This window comes from Macrobrachium nipponense, chromosome 13 (genome assembly GCF_015104395.2).
Source record: "Macrobrachium nipponense isolate FS-2020 chromosome 13, ASM1510439v2, whole genome shotgun sequence".
In the NCBI taxonomy this organism is placed as follows: domain Eukaryota; kingdom Metazoa; phylum Arthropoda; class Malacostraca; order Decapoda; family Palaemonidae; genus Macrobrachium; species Macrobrachium nipponense.
Genome location: NC_087206.1, coordinates 25,579,122 through 25,601,715, shown reverse-complemented (window position 1 = coordinate 25,601,715; position 22,594 = coordinate 25,579,122). Strand labels below are relative to the sequence as shown.

General features: G+C 41.9%; 2 protein-coding genes across 2 annotated transcripts in view; both read right to left on the bottom strand.

Moving 5' to 3' along the window:
• Window positions 1-22,594, bottom strand: part of LOC135225268 (uncharacterized) — a 155,793-nt gene that overhangs the window by 95,816 nt on the left and 37,383 nt on the right. The window lies entirely within an intron of this gene.
• LOC135225416 (transport and Golgi organization protein 1-like) overlaps window positions 1-22,594 on the bottom strand; it is a 51,270-nt gene that overhangs the window by 13,129 nt on the left and 15,547 nt on the right. Inside the window, 1 exon segment of the mRNA XM_064264751.1 lies at window positions 22,090-22,179. Within this exon segment, the coding sequence (XP_064120821.1) occupies window positions 22,090-22,179 (90 nt within the window).

The following is a 22,594-nucleotide window of genomic DNA, read 5'->3' as shown; positions in this document are numbered from 1 at the left end:
AGTGGGTTTACTTTAATAAAAAACATTTAAAATTTACATTTCAAAATAAAAAAAAACATCTTAGCTGTATAAGAATGCTATCCTCAATTACCCTATTGTAGATAGTGGGGTAGGTATGTCACCCAGAAGGTTGCAAATCCAAAAATACAACTGGAGCACATAACCAATTTTAATTTCAGTGACTAGCAACGAGGTTTTCTAGGTTTACTGGATTACATTTACCCAAGATACCCAAAATGAAATGTCCAAAAACATTTCGAGAATTATCTAGTCAATGCAGAGTTGTGACTCATACCCAAATATCTAATTACAGTAATGTACTCATACTTCATAAATTTAATACACCACTGAAATGTACTGCTTATACTACAATGATATATATAGTGCAGTATACTCCTCGATATGCAAGGTAAGCTTTGAATTACGAAATATCTTCATAAGCATAGTATCTCCATATGTAAAGCCATTTTGAAAAATATACAAAAGGTAATAAACACATGAATATGAATATCTCCCATAAAAAGGCAGCCCATAGTTATATTGGAGAATGGACTGAAAAACTCTCAATGAAGGCTGCCATCTTCAATATATAATAATAATAGTTGTACCGTATTTATGATTTAACAAATAGCAAAGCTGAACATCATAATAATAACAAATATTTCATAGTTATAAAAACATTGTGGTCCCTGAACAATAGCTATAAAAACATTGTGGTCCGAGTACCACAAGAATCAAGTGCATCTCAGTAAACTAGAGGGGTAATTATTACTTCATGGACTTTAGTAAAATTGGTTTTAAAAATATCATTTAGACTAAACATATATACGTAATATGTTTCATAACCTAAACTTAGTAGTTAATATTTATTGTTCTAAGTAATCAATATACAGACAGAATTGGCAACCAGCAACCACTCTTTCAACAACAAAGGACAGAGGTACACACACTATGGAGGAGTAATTTTAGTTTATATTTGACAACATCTACAAAGGTTGTGTGAGAGAGAGAGAGAGAGAGATTGGTGAAGAATGAATGGGAGTGGTTAGATGGCGGTCGGAAGCATGTCTGTTGTGGCACTCTGTAGGTAGTCAATGGAAGTCTGTTACGAGAGTTGTAAACAGTGAGGTGTCTGGTCAAGTCAGTGTTGGTTTTGGCAGCAGTTTTCCTTTGGTGTTTCGTTGTTTGTGTGTTATTTGATAGATTTTGGGGTTGTGAAGTTGTTGTGCATGTGTCTGTCTGGTTGTGGTGAGGTTAAGAAGGTTGGTGGTGCATTTTCGGTGTCTGTTAGTGGTGGTTGGGGCAGGGTTGGTTTGGCGATTGTTGTACTGCTGTAGTCGTGTGGTTGTCGTGTTTTTTTTCAGGCGGTTGGTGTTCATCTGCCTTTAGGTCGTTGGGTTATTGTTTTAGTTTTGTGGGGTTGTGGGTCCCGGGTGGTTGATTTGTGTTTGGTTGTCGGCGGTGGTTGTGTGTTGGCTAGCCTATAGCCTATATCCAGTGAACGACAGCACAGCCTAGTCCTAGGTATCAGAAGCCAGCGGTGAGTACCTGTTTGTGTTTTTTGTTCTGTATGTAGGTATTGGGGCAATTGTCCTGCTGTTGTTTTTTTTAGAATGTTAAGTGGAAAGGGTGTGATTGAGGGTGGGTTTGTTAATAGCTAGACAGGTTAAGTTTATGTGGGGAGGTTACTTGTTTTTGTGATCCCGCCACATTATTTTTTGGCGCCCAAACAGGGACTGCTTGGTGTGGCAGCTGCAGGACCAATTGGTCTAGGCTAGTGGTTTGGATTGGTGAGAAAGTTTGGGATGGAGGATTGAGTGAGGTGGGGATTGAGGCTGAAGGAGGAGTTAAGGTTGGAGAGGGAAGTAAGAGGACAATTGGAAGTGGATAATGAGAGGTTGAGGGTGAGTGTGAGGAGCTGAAAAGAGCGAGTTAGAGGAAATGAGAGGAATGCTAAGGAGTGCAAAAGTGGAAATGAAAGAAGAAGTGAAAGGAGCAGAAGAGAGAATGGTTGAGAAAATGGAATGAAAAATTCTTAGGGATGATGAATGCAGTGCAGGAGATGATGAAGGGGTTCATGGGAGAGGGAGCTGTAGGGGGTAGGCCTACTGGGTCTTGTGATAGGCCAGAAGTGGTAAAGACAGTGGAAGAGCGAGGGGATGAAACTACGAGTGACGAAGGTGACTTGTTTGTGGTAGGTAAAGGAAGAAGGGAAAGAGACAGGATAAGGATAAACCTGAGGACAAGAATAAGAAGGGGGCTGAGGAAAAGAAGACAATTAAGGGAAAGAAGGTTAGGAAGGATGACGGACAGGATGAGACTAGGACTGAATACATTGGGAAAGGGCTGAGAGTGATTTGGATAGCGGTGAGTGGAAACAGGTGGGTAGAAAGAAGGGTAAGAAGAGCGTAATGAGGAGCATGGATGTTAGTATGGAAGTTGAATTCACTGTATTCGGACGAGGTTAAGATGGGGATCAGAATGGTGGTAGCGAAAGTGAGAGTGAGCGGGCAAGTCACGAAAGGCTGTATATATGAGAGAGATACCTAAATGTGCACAATACGAGGAATATGGTAGTAGGGACATAGGGGATTTTTTTAAGGAATATGAGAGGTATTGTGAGGCAAAGTATGGGGATAATAAGAGAGTCTGGGCAAGAGAGTTTGGGTGGCTTTTTTGACGGGATTTTTGTTGAACATGTATGGGGTAATGATGAGTGTAGGGAATGTGCCGTATGAGAGTGTGAAAGCCAGGATTGTGGAACAGGCGAAGAGGATAAGGAGTAGTGTTAGATATAGGAGAAAACATGTTTTGATGAGGTGAGAATGAATGTTGGTGAGTCGTTGTCGATGTATGTGTGCAGGTTGGAAACATTGGCCAGGAAAAAAGTTTGGGGACGAAGGGATAAATGAGTGTAAAGAGTTAGTGAGGAAGTTGTTGGCGACTGTGCCTGAGTGTGTGTATGAGTTTTGTAAATCTGAAACGTAAGGAGAAAATGCGATGGACGAATGAAAGGTTGTCGTGGAACGACATTTTGGTATAGTTAGGACCATGAAGGGTTGGATAGGTGTAAAATTTCATGAAAAGAGAGTAGAAGGTGTTAGAATTAGGACTGAAGTGGCTGATGTTATACCAGAGTTTAAGAGCTATAGGGAGGCAGTTTTGGAAGGGCCAAGGCGAATGGCAGAGCGAGTGGTTGATAGGAGCGTTAGAGCCAGTAACGTAAGTATGGTTAGCCCTAAGAGAGATCGGAGTGCAAGCGTTGGAAAGATTAGGGTCGGTAGTCGTGAACGAGAGCAGCAATGTTTACAGATGTAGAAACTAGGGCCCAGGAAGAATGAATGTCGGTGTTGTTGGGAGCTTGCTTCGGGTGTGGGCAAACAGGGCATTTGGTGAGCGAGTGTAAGAAAGATAGGGATGTTTAATGTTACAGGTGTGGGCAAGTAGGGGCATATAGCCAAGTGGATGTCGAGGTACTCGTGTGACTGAGGTTTGCGGTAATTGCGGGAAGAATGGGCATTATGCTAGGATGTTAATTAAGGAACAGCGGGCAAAATGTGTTGAATGTGGAATGGAAGTCATGTGGCGAGTGTGTTGTTAGGCGAAGAGGATGAGTCAGGTTGGGAGTCGGGAAACTAGGTACAAAGGTGGGGAATTCAGTTGGGTGGGTCCTCTTGGTGTGCAGTCAGTAAGAGTGATGCATGTGCGTGAAGGATTGTTGCATGAAAAAGGGTTTGGAGGAAGAGTCCCATGAATGTATGAGTGTAAAAGTGAGGTGCAAAGGGTGTGTTGGTTGCTTGATTGATACTGGGTGCAGTGTTAGTGTTCTTTTTAAGAATGGATGTGACAAGTTGCGGAAGTGAGTGTGAAATTAGGAAATGTAAAGGGGAGGGGGTACGAGGAATAGGAAATTTGGGTATAGCCTGTGGTGGGAATGTTGCGTGAAAATGTAGAAATCGAAGGGGTAGTGATGGAGGAAGGTGACTTTTATGTGATCGAGGGAATGAGTGATAAGTATGATATGTTGTTAGGATACAGGTTCTTGAAGAAGTGTGGGATGGTGGTCCATCCGAGCAGGAATATGATTGAGTTGCATAGGAAGGGGAATGTACATGGAGAGTTGTACTTGGATGGGAATGGAGGAGTAAGCAGTAAAATATGGAAGGGGGAGTGCCGTTGGTTGCGAAAAGAGAGTGTAAAAGTGCCGCGAGAAGTTGGAGAAGTTGTTAGTGTGAAAGTTGCGTGGCCCGATAGTCTTGGATTGTCAAAGGTGACAAGTGTGCATATGTGGTTGAGGGTGTGATGCGAACAAGTTGGTTAAGAGCGAGTGTGCATGTGTACGATGGGATTTTGGATATGGAGAATCCTCGGGTTTTTGTGGCCTCATTGCCGAGTGGTAGGAAAAGCGAGTGCGGGGTATACGTGAGGGTGATTGTGTGGGTTGTTGTATACGTTGGTGGATGTGGATGACGAAAGATATGTTAGGGTGCGGCGGGTGATGACAGGTAGCATGAAAAAAAGTGATGAGTGGAAGTATGATGAGTTGAGAGAAAGAATTGAGGTGGATGAAAATGTTGGTGATGACGAGAGGGAGCGGTTGATGCAGATGTTGTGGGGATAGGCGGGGTGCGTTGAGTCGGGGTGACGAGGATTTCAGGGGATCTAAGCTTCCAGAATTCAAGATAGTTTGAATGACGATACCCCCATATATCAGCGTCCCCGACACTTTCTGCGCCTATTGCCCGAGAGATTGAGGAACAGTGTGAGGAACTTGAGAGAGTGGGAGTGATCGAGAGGAGTGAGAGTGCTTGGAATAGTCCCATAGTCCCAGTACGCAAGACAGATGGGAGTTTGAGGATGTGTGTGGATTACAGGAAGGTGAATGAAGTGACTGAAATGAAGAGCGATTCCCGATGAATGTGGTGTCTGATTGTGTATATAAGATGCATGGGATGAGAGTGTTCACAAAATTGGATTTGGTAAGGGGCTATTACCGATGCCTCTTGAGGAAGGGGAGCAGGCATGTTACGGCTTTTTCGAGTGGTAGCTGCCACTATCAATTCAAGAGTTAAGTTTTGGATTGGCTAATGCGCCTGCTGCCTTCCAGAGGGCGATGAATGTAGTTTTGGCTGGTTTTGATAGAAGGAAGGTGACTGTGTTTATAGATGACGTTTTGATTGCAAGTGAGACTGTTGAGGAGAATGTGGAACTGCTTGAGAAGGTGTTGGAACGGTTGGAAGAGGTTGGAGTGAAAGTGAAGTTGGAGAAGTGTACGTGGTTGGCTGGGGAAGTGGAATTCTTGGTCATAAGGTGAGTGCGAGTGGTGTAAGGAAGAGTGAAAAGTTTGTGGAAAAAGTAAAGGAGTTTCCACGTCCCCGGACCGTGCGGGAGTTAAAGGGTTTTTTGGGTTTGATTGAGTTCGGAGAGTTTCGTTAGGGATTGGTTTTCGGGTATAGGGAAGCCGTTGACTGAATGGACCGGGAAAGAAAAATTGTACTAAACTGAGGTGGGATGAGCGAATGGTGGGAGCATTTGAGAGATTGAAAGAGGAGGCTGCTAGGGACGTCACCTTGGCTTTTCCGGACTACAGTGAGGATGCCAGTAAGCTTGAGTTTGTATGCTGATGCTAGTAAGTTTAGTATGGGAGGATGCTTGGTGCAGATGCAAGAGGTGAATGGGTAGGGAGGGCAATTGAGAGTGATTGCGTATGTGAGTAAAGCTTTTATAAAGCAGAGCTTAAGTATCGGTGGTTGAGAAGGAGCTTATTGCGGCAATAAGGTTTTGTGTGAAAGCGTTGAAAGTGTTTTTGTATGGGGTAAAATTTGTCATAAGGACAGATCATCGGCCGTTAGTTTATATGATCAAGAAGGAAAGTGTGAATGCTAGGATTGCGAGGACAATTGAGGATTTGAGTGAGTTTTGATTTTGGCTTAGAATATGTGCCGGGGAGTAAAAATGTGATTGCTGATACGATGTCTAGGATGCATGGTAAGGACAGTGGTGTTGTGAAAAGTGACTGGGATCCGAATATGGTACCTGAGGGGTTGGTTGTAAAAGAGAGGTTGAAGGGAATGACAGAATGTGTGAATGTTTGTTTTCAGCATTGAAAAACTTGGAAGGTAAGGGTCTGGTTGAAGAGGTACCCGGTAGTGTGAATGAGTTGCAAGAGAAGTTGATGAGTGATGTGCAGAAGGAAGTGGCATGTGCGGAGGAACAGGTGGGCAAGGAGAAGTGTTGCATGAATTGTTGTCAGCAGTAGCTGAGTTGTTTGGAATAAAATGTTGTTGTATTTTGGATGGGACAGACCGGTTGAATATCGAGGAAGGGTGAGTACAGGTAATGAACGTGGGGTTTTTGATGATTCAGTGCGGGAACGTGGTTGTAATTGGTTGGTTACAAAAAGGGACTGTGAAGGGATCTGAGTCAGAATTGTGGAAATGGGGAGTTAGCTGAGGATGAATGTGATGAGGAGGATTGTGATGTGGATAACCAGGTGGGACGTGGTAGTGAATGTGTGTATGTATGGGACTCGAGGGAAAATGGTGACGTTTGTCCAAGTAAATGATAGTGAGTATTGTAGTTTGGTTGACACAGGGCACAAGTTTCCTTGGTGAGTGGGTCAGTGGTGAGTGAACTTGAGAGATGTGATTGGGAAGTGAAAAGGCAGTCTACAAGTGTGAGATACATGGGTTGGGACAAGGAAGTGTTTTAGTATGGGAAGAGGTACGGTTAAAGGTTAGGTTGGGGGATCTTGAAGTAATGCACTAACTTTATAGTCATAGGAGAAATTATATGCCATCTTGTTTTTTAATAGGGATAGATTTTTTTGAGGATCCACGATATAGACGTAGATGTAGGAAATGGAATTCTTAGAAAGGGGGGCAGGCAAGTAGCTAGGATTCAAGATGGTAATGTGTTTTGTAGCAAACTTGTGGGTATGATTGATATTGCTAGGAGTGAGAATGATCTGTTGAGTGAGGAAGAGATTGAGGAAATGCAAAATAAGTGCCTGGAGATAAGTGTGTTTGCGACAATGTGTTTTTGGGAGGAGCTGCGTGTGGAAGACTGGCCATGTGAGTTGGATGTACGTATATAAGAGGGTTGCTAAACGTTTTGTGTGTGCAAAAACATAGTGTACTTTTTGCATCAGGAAGGGGTGTATGACAAGGAAGTGTATGTGCCAGTGTTTTCTGTTGAGTCAGCTGTGAGTATGTGTTTGTTGGTGCATGATCGGTTTGGGCATATGGGAAAAAATAAGTTGTGGAATGCATGAGAGAGAGATTGTATGCTCCTGGGTTTGAGTAAGATTTGTGTGGATGTGGCTGTCACGTGTGAAGACTGTCAGAGGGGTAAAGTATCAGAGTGTTGCATGCAAGTCCACCTGTGTTGCGATTGCAGATGAAAGAGCCGTTTTGAAATGCTTGTGATTGATTGTGTTTCTTTGCCCAGGACTGCGAGAGGACACGTGGGGATGATTGTGATGGTGGATCACATGAGTAAATTTGCTTATGTGGTTCCCATCAAAGATAAGAGGAGTGAAACTGTTGCACGAATGTGGGTCAAGTGATGTTGCCAATGTGTGTGTAAGCCGGCAAAAATGTTGAGTGATAATGGACCTGAGTTTGTGAGATGGGAATTTGAAGAAATGTTGAAGGAATGGGGTATTGTGCATGTGTATTCTACTCCGTATATGCCCAGTGCAAATGTGGGTTGGCTGAAAGGACTGTTAGGACGATGACTGAGATTTTGCGAATGATGAGTAAGAGCGACAAGGATTGGGATATGTATGTAGGACGTGCAGTTTGGGTATATAACGCCACACTGCAGAAGAGTATAGGTATGTCTTCCTTGTAAATATGTGTTTGAATTTTGAAAGGATTGTCAGACCGCGCGGTTGGGTCTGTCAGAAGGTGATCGGGATTTTGTGGAAGAAAGCGAGTGAAAGGTTTTGAGAGTTTTAAGATTGGGGATAAGTGTTTGAAAGAGGTGGTTTGAGATGGGAAGAATGAATGTGATAAAGTAAGGGAGCAAATTGAAGGGCCCTTTTGAGATTTTGGAAGTGGGACCGAGTGGATTGAGTTATGTTTTGGGGAAATTGCGAGTAGGTGGGGGACTGGATGAGGTTAGGGCACACCATAACCAGCTCCGTATGGAGGGGAAGTACCACACTATGTTCGGGAGAATGCGATGAGTGAGTGGTTGAGGTGAATAAGTATGAGCCGACTGTTGGTGAACAAATTGGTCTGGGAGATCGACAGTTGGTGTTGGTTGAGTATGGAAAGAAAACAGAAGAGTGTGGAGAGAGGAAGTGGAAGGGAAAAGCGTGAACGCATGGTAAAGGGTTGGTGGTAGGGTGCAAACGGTTGATAAAGCGTGTGCTACGGATGACTTTGGGGGAATGAATGATACTGTGGTGTATTGGGTTTGAGTTGACAGGGACAAGTAAGACTTCAGTGAGAAGGAACTGAATAGTGAGGAGTGGTTGATAGGATGGATAAGTCTTTGCAGGAGTTTGACAGAAGTATGGATGAACTGAGTGGTTTGGTGGCCGAAATAGGGGAGATGTTGGAACCAGAGTGGAAGACATCGGTGAAGTAGTGAATGGAATTTGGGAGGATGGTTAGTGAGGGATATAGTGGGAGTTTGAAAGAAAGTGGTTTGGAAGAAGTGAATGGCGAGTAACTGAAAGAGTGTATGATGGTCCTCAAACAAGATCCAGGGAACCTTCATCTGAGCATCCTTGGGTGTTGTGAAAGGCAATTTAGTGTGGATGTTGTGAGTGTAGGAGATGTTGTCAAATGTAATGGGGGAGGTAATATGGAGGAGTAATTTTAGTTTATATTTGACAACATCTACAAAGGTTGTGTGAGAGAGAGAGAGAGAGAGAGAGAGAGAGATTGGTGAAGAATGAATGGAGTGGTTAGATGGCAGTCGGAAGCATGTCTGTGTGGCACTCTGTAGGTAGTCAATGGAAGTCTGTTACGAGAGTTTGTAAACAGTGAGGTGTCTGGTCAAGTCAGTGTTGGTTTTGGCAGCAGTTTTCCTTGGTGTTTCGTTGTTTGTGTGTTATTTGATAGATTTGGGGTTGTGAAGTTGTTGTGCATGTGTCTGTCTGGTTGTGGTGAGGTTAAGAAGGTTGGTGGTGCATTTTTCGGTGTCTGTTAGTGGTGGTTGGGGCAGGGTTGGTTTGGCGGATTGTTGTACTGCTGTAAGTCGTGTGGTTGTCGTGTTTTTACAGGCGGTTGGTGTTCCTCTGCATTTAGTCGTTGGGTTATTTTTAGTATTTTTGTGGGGTTGTGGGTCCCGGGTGGTTGATTTGTGGTTGTTCGGCGGTGGTTGTGTGTTTGGCTAGCCTATAGCCTATATGTGAACGACAGCACAGCCTAGTCCTAGGTATCAGAAGCCAGCGGTGAGTACCTGTTTGTGTTTTGTTCTGTATGTAGGTATTGGGGCAATTGTCCTGCTGTGTTTTTTAGTGTTAAGTGGAAAGTGTGATTGAGGGTGGTTTGATAGCTATACAGGTTAAGTTTATGTGGGGAGGTTACTTGTTTTTTTGTGATCCCGCCACATTATTTTTTGGCGCCCAAACAGGGACTGCTGGTGTGGCAGCTGCAGGACAATTGGTCTAGGCTAGTGTTTTATTGGTGAGAAAGTTTGGGATGGAAGGATTGAGTGAGGTGGAGAGGCTGAAGGAGGAGTTAAGGTTGGAGAGGGAAGTAAGAGGACAATTGGAAGTGGATAATGGAGAGGTTGAGGGTAGAGTGTGAGGAGCTGAAGAGCGAGTTAGAGGAAATGAGAGGAATGCTAAGGAGTGCAAAAGTGGAAATGAAAGAAGAAGTGAAAGGAGCAGAAGAGAGAATGGTTGAGAAAATGGATGAAAAATTCTTAGGGATGATGAATGCAGTGCAGGAGATGATGAAGGGGTTCATGGGAGAGGGAGCTGTAGGGGGTAGCCTACTGGGTCTTGTGATAGGCCAGAAGTGGTAAAGACAGTGGAAGACAGTGACGAAGGTGACTTGTTTGTGGTAGGTAAAGGGAAGAAGGGAAAGAGACAGGATAAGGATAAACCTAGGACAAGAATAAGAAGGGGGTGGGGGCTGAGGAAAAGAAGACATTAAGGGAAAGAAGGTTAGGAAGGATGACGGACAGGATGAGACTAGGACTGAATACATTGGGGAAAGGGCTGAGAGTGATTTGGATAGCTGGTGAAGTGTAAACAGGTGGGTAGAAAGAAGGGTAAGAAGAGCGTAATGAGGAGCATGGATGTTAGTATGGAAGTTGATTCACTGTATTCGGACGAGGTTAAGAGGGATCAGAATGGTGGTAGCGAAGTGAGAGTGAGCGGGAAGTACGAAAGGCTGTATATATGAGAGATACCTAAATGTGCACAATACGAGGAATATGGTAGTAGGGACATAGGGGATTTTTTTAAGGAATATGAGAGGTATTGTGAGGCAAAGTATGGGATAATAAGAGAGTCTGGGCAAGAGAGTTGGGTGGCTTTTTGACGGGATTTTTTGTTGAACATGTTATGGGGTAATGATGAGTGTAGGGAATGTGCCGTATGAGAGTGTGAAAGCCAGGATTGTGGAACAGGCGAAGAGGATAAGGAGTAGTGTTAGATATAGGAGAAAACATGGTTTTGATGAGGTGAGAATGAATGTTGGTGAGTCGTTGTCGATGTATGTGTGCAGGTTGGAAACATTGGCCAGGAAAAAGTTTGGGGACGAAGGGATAAATGAGTGTAAAGAGTTAGTGAGGAAGTTGTTGGCGACTGTGCCTGAGTGTGTGTATGAGTTTGTAAATCTGAAACGTAAGGAGAAAATGCGATGGACGGAATGAAAGGTTGTCGTGGAACGACATTTTGGAAATAGTAGAGGATTATGAGTTGGATAGGTGTATGAAAGAGAGTAGAAGTGTTAGTATTAGGACTGAAGTGGCTGATGTTATACCAGAGTTTAAGAGCTATAGGGAGGCAGTTTTGGAAGGGCCAAGGCGAATGGCAGAGCGAGTGGTTGATAGGAGCGTTAGAGCCAGTAACGTAAGTATGGTTTAGCCCTAAGAGAGATCGGAGTGCAAGCGTTGGAAGATTAGGGTCGGTTAGTCGTGAACGAGAGCAGCAATGTTACAGATGTGGAAAGCTAGGGCACAGGAAGAATGAATGTCGTGGGCGTTGGGAGCTTGCTTCGGGTGTGGGCAAACAGGGCATTTGGTGAGCGAGTGTAAGAAAGATAGGGATGTTAAGTGTTACAGGTGTGGGCAAGTAGGGCATTATAGCAAGTGGATGTCGAGGTACTCGTGTGACTGAGGTTTGCGGTAATTGCGGGGAAGAAGAATTTGGGCATTATGCTAGGATGTAAGGTAAGGCAGCGGGCAAAATGTGTTAATGTGGAATGGAAGGTCATGTGGCGAGTGTGTGTAGGCGAAAGAGGATGAGTCAGGTTGGAGTTGCGGGAAACTAGGTACAAAGGGGATTCAGTTGGGTGGGTCCTCTGGTGTGCGGTCAGTAAGATGATGCATGTGCGTGAAGGATTGTTGCATGAAAAAGGGTTTGGAGGAAGAGCTCATGAATGTATGAGTGTAAAAGTGAGGTGCAAAGGGGGGGTGTGTTTTGGTTGCTTTGATTGATACTGGGTGCAGTGGTTAGTGTTCTTTTTAAGAATGGATGTGACAGTTGCGGAGTGAGTGTGAAATTAGGAAATGTAAAGGGGAGGTACGAGGAATAGGAAATTTGGGTATGCCTGTGGTGGGAAATGTTGCGTGAAAATGTAGAAATCGAAGGGTAGTGAGGGAAAAGGAAGGTGACTTTATGTGATCGAGGGAATGAGTGATAAGTATGATATGTGTTAGGATACAGGTTCTTGAAGAAGTGTGTGGGATGGTGGTCCATCCGAGCAGGAATATGATTGAGTTGCATAGGAAGGGGAATGTACATGGAGAGTTGTACTGGATGGGAATGGAGGAGTAAGCAGTAAAATATGGAAGGGAGTGCCGTTGGTTGCGAAGAGAGTGTAAAAAGTGCCGCGAGAAGTTGGAGAAGTTGTTAGTGTGGAAAGTTTGCGTGGCCCGATAGTCCTTGGATTGTCAAAGGTGACAAGTGTGCATATGTGGTTGAGGGTGTGGATGCGAACAAGTTGGTAAGAGCGAGTGTGCATGTGTTACGATGGGATTTTGGATATGGAGAATCCTCGGGTTTTTGAGGCCTCATTGGCCGAGTGTTAGGAAAAAAGCGAGTGCGGGGTATACTGTGAGGTGATTGTGGGGGTTGTTGTATACGGTTGGTGGATGTGGATGACGAAAGATATGTTAGGGTGCGGCGGGTGATGACAGGTAGCATGAAAAAAAGTGATGAGTGGAAGTATGATGAGTTGAGAGAAAGAATTGATGTGGATGAAAAATGTTGGTGATGACGAGAGGAGCGGTTGATGCAGATGTTGTTGGGATAGGCGGGGTGCGTTGAGTCGGTTGGGGTGACGAGGATTTCAGGGGATCTAAGCTTCCAGAATCAAGATAGTTTTGAATGACGTACCCCCATATATCAGCGTCCCCGACACTTTTCTGCGCCTATTGCCCGAGAGATTGAGGAACAGTGTGAGGAACTTGAGAGAGTGGGAGTGATCGAGCAGGAGGATGAGAGTGCTTGGAATACGTCCCATAGTCCCAGTACGCCAAGACAGATGGAGTTTGAGGATGTGTGTGGATTACAGGAAGGTGAATGAAGTGACTGTGAAGGAGCGATTCCCGATGAATGTGGTGTCTGATTGTGTATATAAGATGCATGGGATGAGAGTGTTCACAAAATTGGATTTGGTAAGGGGCTATACCAGATGCCTCTTGAGGAAGGGAGCAGGCATGTTACGGCTTTTTCGAGTGGTAGCTGCCACTATCAATCAAGAGGTTAAGTTTTGGATTGGCTAATGCGCCTGCTGCCTTCCAGAGGGCGATGAATGTAGTTTGGCTGGTTTTTGATAGAAGGAAGGTGACTGTGTTTATAGATGACGTTTTGATTGCAAGTGAGACTGTTGGAGGAGAATGTGGAACTGCTTGAGAAGGTGTTGGAACGGTTGGAAGAGGTTGGAGTGAAAGTGAAGTTGGAGAAGTGTACGTGGTTGGCTGGGGAAGTGGAATTTCTTGGTCATAAGGTGAGTGCGAGTGGTGTAAGGAAGAGTGAAAAGTTTGTGGAAAAAGTAAAGGAGTTTCCACGTCCCCGGACCGTGCGGGAGTTAAAGGGTTGGGTTTGGGTTTGATTGAGTCGGGAGGAAGTTCGTTAGGGATTGTTCGGTATAGGGAAGCCGTTGACTGAATGGAGCGGGAAAGAAAAATTGTACTAAACTGAGGTGGATGAGCGAATGGTGGAGCAGTTGAGAGATTGAAAGAGGAGGCTGCTATTGGACGTCACCTTGGCTTTCCGGACTACAGTGAGATGCCAGTAAGCTTTGAGTTGTATGCTGATGCTAGTAAGTTTAGTATGGGAGGATGCTTGGTGCAGATGCAGAGGTGAATGGGGAGGGACAATTGAGAGTGATTGCGTATGTGAGTAAAGCTTTTAATAAAGCAGAGCTTAAGTATTCGGTGGTTGAGAAGGAGCTTGCGGCAATAAGGTTTTGTGTGAAAGCGTTGACAAATTGTTTTGTATGGGTTAAAATTTGTCATAAGGACAGATCATCGGCCGTTAGTTTATATGATCAAGAAGGAAAGTGTGAATGCTAGGATTGCGAGGACAATTGAGGATTTGAGTGAGTTTGATTTTGGCTTTAGAATATGTGCCGGGGAGTAAAATGTGATTGCTGATACGATGTCTAGGATGCATGGTAAGGACAGTGGTGTTGTGAAAGTGACTGGGATCCGAATATGGTACCTGAGGGGTTGGTTGTAAAAGAGAGGTTTGAAGGGAATGACAGAATGTGTGAATGTTTGTTTTCAGCATTGAAAAACTTGGAAGGTAAGGGTCTGGTTGAAGAGGTACCCGGTAGTGTGAATGAGTTGCGAGAGAAGTTGATGATGATGTGGGCAGAAGGAAGTGGCATGTGCGAGGAACAAGGTGGGCAAGGAGAATGTTGCATGAATTGTTGTCAGCAGTAGCTGAGTTGTTTGGAATAAAAAGTGTTGTTGTATTTTGGATGGGACAGACCGGTTGAATATCGAGGAAGGGTGAGTACAGGTAATGAACGTGGGGTTTTGATGATTCAGTGCGGGGAACGTGTTGTAATTGGTTGGTTACAAAAAGGGACTGTGAAGGGGATCTGAGTCAGAATTGTGGAAATGGGGAGTTAGCTGAGGATGAATGTGATGAGGAGGATTGTGATGTGGATAACCAGGTGGACGTGGTTAGTGAATGTGTGTATGTATGACTCGAGGGAAAATGTGACGTTTGTCCAAGTAAATGATAGTGAGTATTGTAGTTTGGTTGACACAGGGGCACAAGTTTCCTTGGTGAGTGGGTCAGTGGTAGTGAACTTGAGAGATGTGATTGGGAAGTGAAAGGCAGTCTACAAGTGTGAGAATACATGGGTTGGGACAAGGAAGTGTTTTAGTATGGAAGAGGTACGGTTAAAGGTTAGGTTGGGGGATCTTGAAGTAATGCATAACTTTTATAGTCATAGGAGGACGAAATTATATGCCATCTTGTTTTTTAATAGGGATAGATTTTTTGAGGATCCACGATATAGACGTAGATGTAGGAAATGGAATTCTTAGAAAGGGGGGCAGGCAAGTAGCTAGGATTCAAGATGGTAATGTGTGTAGCAAACTTTGTGGGTATGATTGATATTGCTAGGAGTGAGAATGATCTGTTGAGTAAGGAAGAGATTGAGGAAATGCAAAATAAGTGCCTGGAGATAAGTGTGTTGCGACAATGTGTTTTGGGAGGAGTGCGTGTGGAAGACTGGCCATGTGAGTTGGATGTACGTATATAAGAGGGTTGCTAAACGTTTTGTGGTGTGCAAAAACATAGTGTACTTTTTGCATCAGGAAGGGGTGTATGACAAGGAAGTGTATGTGCCAGTGTTTTCTGTTGAGTCAGCTGTGAGTAGTGTGTTGGTGCATGATCGGTTTGGGCATATGGGAAAAAAATAAGTTGTGGGAATGCATGAGAGAGAGATTGTATGCTCCTGGTTGAGTAAGATTTGTGGATGTGGCTGTCACGTGTGAAGACTGTCAGAGGGGAGAAAGTATCAGATGTGCATGCAGTCCACCTGTGTTGCGATTGCAGATGAAAGAGCCGTTTGAAATGCTTGTGATTGATTGTGTTTCTTGCCCAGGACTGCGAGAGGACACGTGGGGGATGATTGTGATGGTGGATCACATGAAGTAAATTTGCTTATGTGGTTCCCATCAAAGATAAGAGGAGTGAAACTGTTGCACGAATGGTGGGTCAAGTGATGTTGCCAATGTGTGTGTGTAAGCCGGCAAAAATGTTGAGTGATAATGGACCTGAGTTTGTGAGATGGGAATTTGAAGAAATGTTGAAGGAATGGGGTATTGTGCATGTGTATTCTACTCCGTATATGCCCAGTGCAAATGGGTTGGCTGAAAGGACTGTTAGGACGATGACTGAGTATTTTGCGAAATGATGAGTAACGAGCGACAAGGATGGGATATGTATGTAGGACGTGCAGTTTGGGTATATAACGCCACACTGCAGAAGAGTATAGGTATGTCTCCTTGTAAATATGTGTTGAATTTTGAAAGGATTGTCAGACCGCGGTTGGGTCTGTCAAGGTGATCGGGATTTGTGGAAGAAAGCGAGTGAAAGGTTAGTTTTAAGATTGGGGATAAGGTGTTGAAAGAGGTGTTGAGATGGGAAGAATGAATGTGAATAAAGTAAGGAGAAATTTGAAGGGCCTTTTGAGATTTTTGGAAGTGGGACCGAGTGGATTGAGTTATGTTTTGGGGAAATTGCGAGTAGGTGGGGGACTGGATGAGGTTAGGGCACACCCATAACCAGCTCCGTAAGTGGAGGGAAGTACCACACTATGTTCGGGAGAATGCGATGAGTGAGTGGTTGAGGGTGAATAAGTATGAGCCGACTGTTGGTGAACAAATTGGTCTGGGAGATCGACAGTTGGTGTTGGTTGAGTATGGAAGAAAACAGAAGAGTGTGGAGAGAGGAAGTGGAAGGGAAAAGCGTGAACGGCATGGTAAAGGGGTTGGTGGTAGGGTGCAAACGGTTGATAAAAGCGTGTGCTACGGATGACGTTTGGGGGAATGAATGATACTTGTGGTGTATGTGGGTTTGAGTTGACAGGGACAAGTAAGACTTCAGTGAGAATGAAACTGAATAGTGAGGAGGTGGTTGATAGGATGATAAGTCTTTGCAGGAGTTTGACAGAAGTATGGATGAACTGAGTGGTTTGGTGGCCGAAATAGGGGAGATGTTGGAACCAGAGTTGGAAGACATCGGTGAAGTAGTGAATGGAATTTGGGAGGATGGTAGTGAGGGAGATAATGGGAGTTTGAAAGAAAGTGGTTTGGAAGAAGTGAATGGCGAGTAACTGAAAGAGTGATATGATGGTCCTCAAACAAGATCCAGGGGACCTGCATCTGAGCATCCTTGGGTGTTGTGAAAGGCAATTAGTGTGGATGTTGTGAGTGTAAGGAGATGTTGTCAAATGTAATGGGGAGGTAATATGGAGGAGTAATTTTAGTTTATATTTGACAACATCTACAAAGGTTTGTTGTGTGAGAGAGAGAGAGAGAGAGAGAGAGATTGGTGAAGAATGAATGGGAGTGGTTAGATGGCAGTCGGAAGCATGTCTGTTGTGGCACTCTGTAGGTAGTCAATGGAAGTCTGTTACGAGAGTTGTAAACAGTGAGGTGTCTGGTCAAGTCAGTGTTGGTTTTGGCAGCAGTTTTCCTTTGGTGTTTCGTTGTTTGTGTGTTATTTTGATAGATTTTGGGTTGTGAAGTTGTTGTGCATGTGTCTGTCTGGTTGTGGTGAGGTTAAGAAGGTTGGTGGTGCATTTTCGGTGTCTGTTATGGTGGTTGGGGCAGGGTTGGTTTTGCGGATTGTTGTACTGCTGTAAGTCGTGTGGTTGTCTTGTGTTTTTTTTCAGGCGGTTGGTGTTCATCTGCATTTAGTCGTTGGGTTATTTAGTTTTTGTGGGTTGTGGGTCCCTGGGTGGTTGATTTGTGTTTGGTTGTCGGCGGTGGTTGTGTGTTGCTAGCCTATAGCCTATATCCAGTGAACGACAGCACAGCCTAGTCCTAGGTATCAGAAGCCAGCGGTGAGTACCTGTTTGTGTTTTTTGTTCTGTATGTAGGTATTGGGGCAAATTGTCCTGCTGTGTTTTTTCTTTTTTAGTGTTAAGTGGAAAGTGTGATTGAGGGTGGGTTTGATAGCTAGACAGGTTAAGTTTATGTGGGGAGGTTACTTGTTTTTGTGATCCCGCCACAACACTTTTTCAATCATGAACAAAAAAATACTGATACCCTAAATTTAAAATATAAACAAACTGTAAATTTATCTTTTGTATGTGAATAATTCATAAAAATGCATGCAAACACTAATACAAGACAACAAAATGGGATAGCTAAATACCAGCTTTTCCTTGGAGTAACCTACCATCCATGGTCATATTAAGCAATCTCTCTCATGATCATTAGGCCTAGTTTCTATCTTTTATTCGTTCATAATGCATTCATGCAACTGAAGGTATGTATATCATACCTTAAATTATCAAATGTTATTGTATAAAAACTGGCAAATAAAAGTATGATTTTGTTTTTACATAAACTATGTACATTACTTCCTGTAAATGTGTCCCCAAAATGTAAATTCTTAACATGACAGGCACTCGTCAACAGTGATCTTGCATATCAGGAAAATAAACCATATCAACTAAAGCCTAATAGGTACTGTATTCTAACTTGTAATTCACCTCCACAATATCCTTCATTGAAAAGCACAAACAAAAACATTATAAAGTATATTAGTGAGACACCTTTTAAGAATTTCAAGCAAGAAAATTACCAAACTGGAGTGATAAGAGTTAACATAAAAAAAGAAGTACAATTTTTCATTACATAATTTTGAAATCGTCAAAAATAATTGTTAGCAAACATAGGTGGTTCTGTAAAAGAAAAAAAGAAAATAGATCCTGTAATGTGATTCTGAAAGGTACAGGTGTAAAATCTAAAAAAAAATTATAAGACACCATTATTATTAGATCAATTTCATGGTCAACTATATCCCTTGTATTTCAGTCCTTTACAGAGAAAAAAATGCAGAAAAACATGGTACCCAGCAAGAATACCTAAGCATGCATGTATGGATCTGTGAGCATCAACCTTAAATTTTTGTGACTGAGCCTTACCCAAGTTTGACAGCAGAGTCAGAAAATGCAAACTCTGCATCATAACATTTAATTTTAAAAAAAATTGTTTCAACACCAAACTCATCACCTGTAACTAGCCTGAAGCCTAATTATGGTAAGAGGGATCATGCAAATACCATTCAAAACTGACTGACTGTGAAAAAATAGGACCTGTTTGAGGGCTAAGTTTGAGATAAGCAACTTAGCCCATGACTCTAAAAGGAAACAGGGAACTGTAATCATGACACAATCCTGGAATCTAAAAGTAAGCGAAAGGTTTTGATTTGTATTCTGTGACTGCAGTCAAACAACTTCATCTTGTATCATAGTACCCATCATATACACAAGGTAAACTTCTGGAAGTGGCATTAAACTTGGGACAATGCTCAACTAGACTGAGAGAGAAATAAATTTAAGTTATCTTCATCTTTGATAGTACCAAAATGGTAATTAGAAAAGAACTAAGATGGTGGTGGTGATGAATCATCCTAACATGTAACCTTAACTGAAGCAAGTTCCACTCATCCCTATGCTACCACCAGGTCTAATGAGTCTAACCATCCGTCTCACACCGTTACAATAAAAGCCTGAGACTAATGTCTGACACCTTCATGTAAATTAAATCAAAACTACAAATTGAAAGGATTTCATATATTATATATAGTAGTTAGAGATAAGATGTCCATGAGCCAGCATCTTATGTCCCCTGCCAGACTAGACATGGGGAGGGTTGTCCTTCATTTTTGACATGGGTTCAGGGACACAAAATAATAATGGGTGCAATGGTTTCATCTTTGCTAAATAGTACGTGTCTTTCCTTATAGTCAGTCACAATGGACGCATATTGATTTCTAATTCCCATTATGAAAGCTTGATCCAATGGTTCATTAGGAGATTTTTGGCAAGACTATACAGCTAACAAAAGGTCATGTCTACAAGGTTAAGTCACCCCACTGAGAAACCACCTCCTCAGTGTTCACAAGGCCTTCTAAGTATGATTGGAGAACCCACATCAAGTTTCATGAAAGGAGGAGCAGACTCACATCCTTCATCAGCAAAGATTGGTAAAATGGCTGTCACTTGGAATTCTGTAAGGGTGCATCAAATTCTTTCATTTGTAAGGAAACTTAACAAGTAATATCCATTCATTTTTAACTGGTGGAAGACCAAGAGTATATTTCCCTATTACTTCTTTGTTTACATACTATAGAAGGTGGGGTTCTAATGTAATTTATATAATAAACGATGCTCAAATTTGAAGTTTCCTTCCTTTTTGCTTTTAACGCTCTATGAAACTGACACCTGCATTTTTTGTATCTTTGAAACTGGGGTCTGCATTTAAACAGATTTTCAGTATGGAATTGACAGCATTGTGGTGCAGGTTTCCTTCCAGCTTGATGTACAACTTGAAGCCCTAATGACCAAGCAGGAACTGGTCATCTGAATAAATGTTTAAGTTCTGGAAAAGTACATACCTTCCAATTGCTTTCTTTCACAACACTGCCATGATGATCTTTATGATGCTAGGTTATCATTGGTTTTAATTTACAGGTGAGTGGTCAACCTTATGTTCATTTATCTGTTGTTCAACTAAAATTAACCAAGCAATAATTTTAACTAGCTAAAGAAAGGTCAGTGCTTAACCATTTTCCTTTATGTGGAAATGTGTATGTTTACAGTAGTTAGGAGTCTAATACTTTATCACCATTCTTTATAAATATTAATATGAGATCTTGTATTAGCAAAAACATCTCTACACTGAGAATGTCTACTGTTCGTGTTATCGAGTATAAAAATGGTTTGAAGTAGCTGCTAACTCAAACCATAATCAAGTCAGTTTTTAATCACTATGAGATAGGTAAAGGAAGTAATGTTGCTGGTATACCTTCTTTGAAATTAAATTTTAGCTCTACTTCTTAGAAAGAAGTACAAGTTTTATGGCATTTGAGGAATACTGTAGTAAAAATAGTGAAAACTTCCACCATGACTTCCTAACTGGGCATCATAAAGTCTCTTTTCAAAGACATACTCATGGCATGAGGTACAGCTGTCGTACAGTCTCTCAAATTCAGGGATTGTTCATCAATAAAAAGCCTCAGTTCTTCACATTTTCCCCTCATGACCCTAACCATTCTATTGGAGGATAGTTGTGGAAGGTTATTTTGTCTTTCCAATTTTTCCTGCAAGCATTTTACAGTTTGATGTTCTGTACCTGTTCTAGTTTCCTGCTATATTTGTAAATGGTCTTGTAATGTTAGGTGTATATAATCTTGCTTATTCCTGTGAAAGTTGTTGAGGGTGTGCAGTGGAATTTGCCAATTAGTTTTGTATGTATCTCCAAACACTTTCTACTGTTGAATTAACAGCACAATTCAACTGGTTTATGGGGAAGAATGTACATCAGATCTACTAAAGATAGATATTTCAACATTTTGTCTTGCATGGGAAAAAATTACAATCCAATTCTTGATAATCAAGACAGTGAAATCAAATTAGAAGGGCTAGACAAGATGAAGATAAATATGATAAATTTTTAATCAATTCTGTACTTTTCATAGCTAACAAACCTTCAGTCTTAACAATAAAGGATAATTTTCTTGTGCCAGCTGGAAACCGGTTAAAAACAATAAAAGATTGTAAAGCAAGAAATCTGTGGCATCTGGCAACTCATGCATATACGAAGTGAAGCTGGTCACTAACCAGGCATAGAACACCGTGACTCGTCAGTCTTTCTTTGACCACCTTGGAGAGTAGTCGCTTGTACTCTCATTCATTCCTAGCTGGTTGCTTTGTTTCCCCATGGTATAAAGGGGAAAACTGAAGTTTCACTATTAAGTAAGAGTTGGAGTAATTGACAATAAGATGGGAGAATGCTGATGAAATATGAAAAGGGTTGTAGTTCCCCCAGTTCAAAAGCTGTCACACATCACAGAACTCAAATATAAATAAAAATCAACAGTGCAGCCATATATCTTCAAAAAGTATTCTCTTATTGAAAAAGTCAAAGAGAGTAATGGTTTGGGCACAAGCTGAGAGGGGATGAGTGGTGGCGAGTCAGTAAAGCAGTGGATGTGTGGCAGCAAGACAAAGACCAATAGGAGGGACTGGAAATCCCAAGCTTAGGGTTACATTGACTAACCACTGTTTTTCTTTATATTATTTTCTCTTCTAACAAGATATGCAATCTGAAGAATTTCGACTGACCATGATACTCAGCTACTCCTTGGTAATGGATTTGTGATAATTTTGAAAATTACCAAACAGAAGAAACAGACATTTACCATGAAATACAAATTCAACCCAAGAACCTTGCAAAAGTATGGCACTGAAGAAACAGCAAAACAAATATATTCACATACACTAGTATTTAGTATATTAAAGTAAGCAGAGCAGCATTTCATGAGCACGCACTTTTCATTTACTAATTTTGAAGATTTTACTTTTGAACTGAGTGTTATATCCTCCACAATACAGTTATTTGCAAATTTCCTTTCAATAACAAATTGCCTTAAAAAATTAATACTAATGCAAGTAATCTGCAATCTTAAAACTACTGGAAGATAGAACTTCAATAACCATTCTTTCGCAAAACTTGATATAAAGACTAGATGCCCCTATAAATGAGTACTTTACTAGACTCAAAAAAAAATTACTGAAAATTCAAAAGCCAAATGCAACCAAAATTCTTAAGAGAAGACCTGATGGATAAATACTTCAGTAAACTTTACAGGTATTGATATCCACGTACACTACTGTACTACTGTAAAATACATACCTGTTCCACCATATAATCAAGTTTATTTGCACGCTCCATGGATGAGAGGGGGGAGGGGAGGGATGATAATTCACTATGAAGCTCTTCATTCTGAAAAAAAGTCAATTGCTAATTATATATACAAGCATGGTTCCAATATAATCTTTGACCAATGAAGTAGTTTTCTAAAATGCAAACTATGTGTTACTTGATTTGTTTTGTAACATACTGTCTTTCCATACACTTTAAAAGATTATTTACATAAAAGACAGGGCCTGTGATGTTACCCTAGTAAAACTAAATAACCATTTGATCTCAATCCCATTAACCTTTGAAAATTTATTATATATCATTTTTATGAGTAAACATAAGAACAGCATTCTCTTTGGACAGCAACACTTTAATTGCATCTTTTATTCTAAAATCCCTTTGCTCATTAGTACCATAACAGATACATTTTCCATAAAGGTAAGAGTGATGTTAAACCCAAGAAAACTGCTACAAGCCTCCTGGGAACTGCTATAAG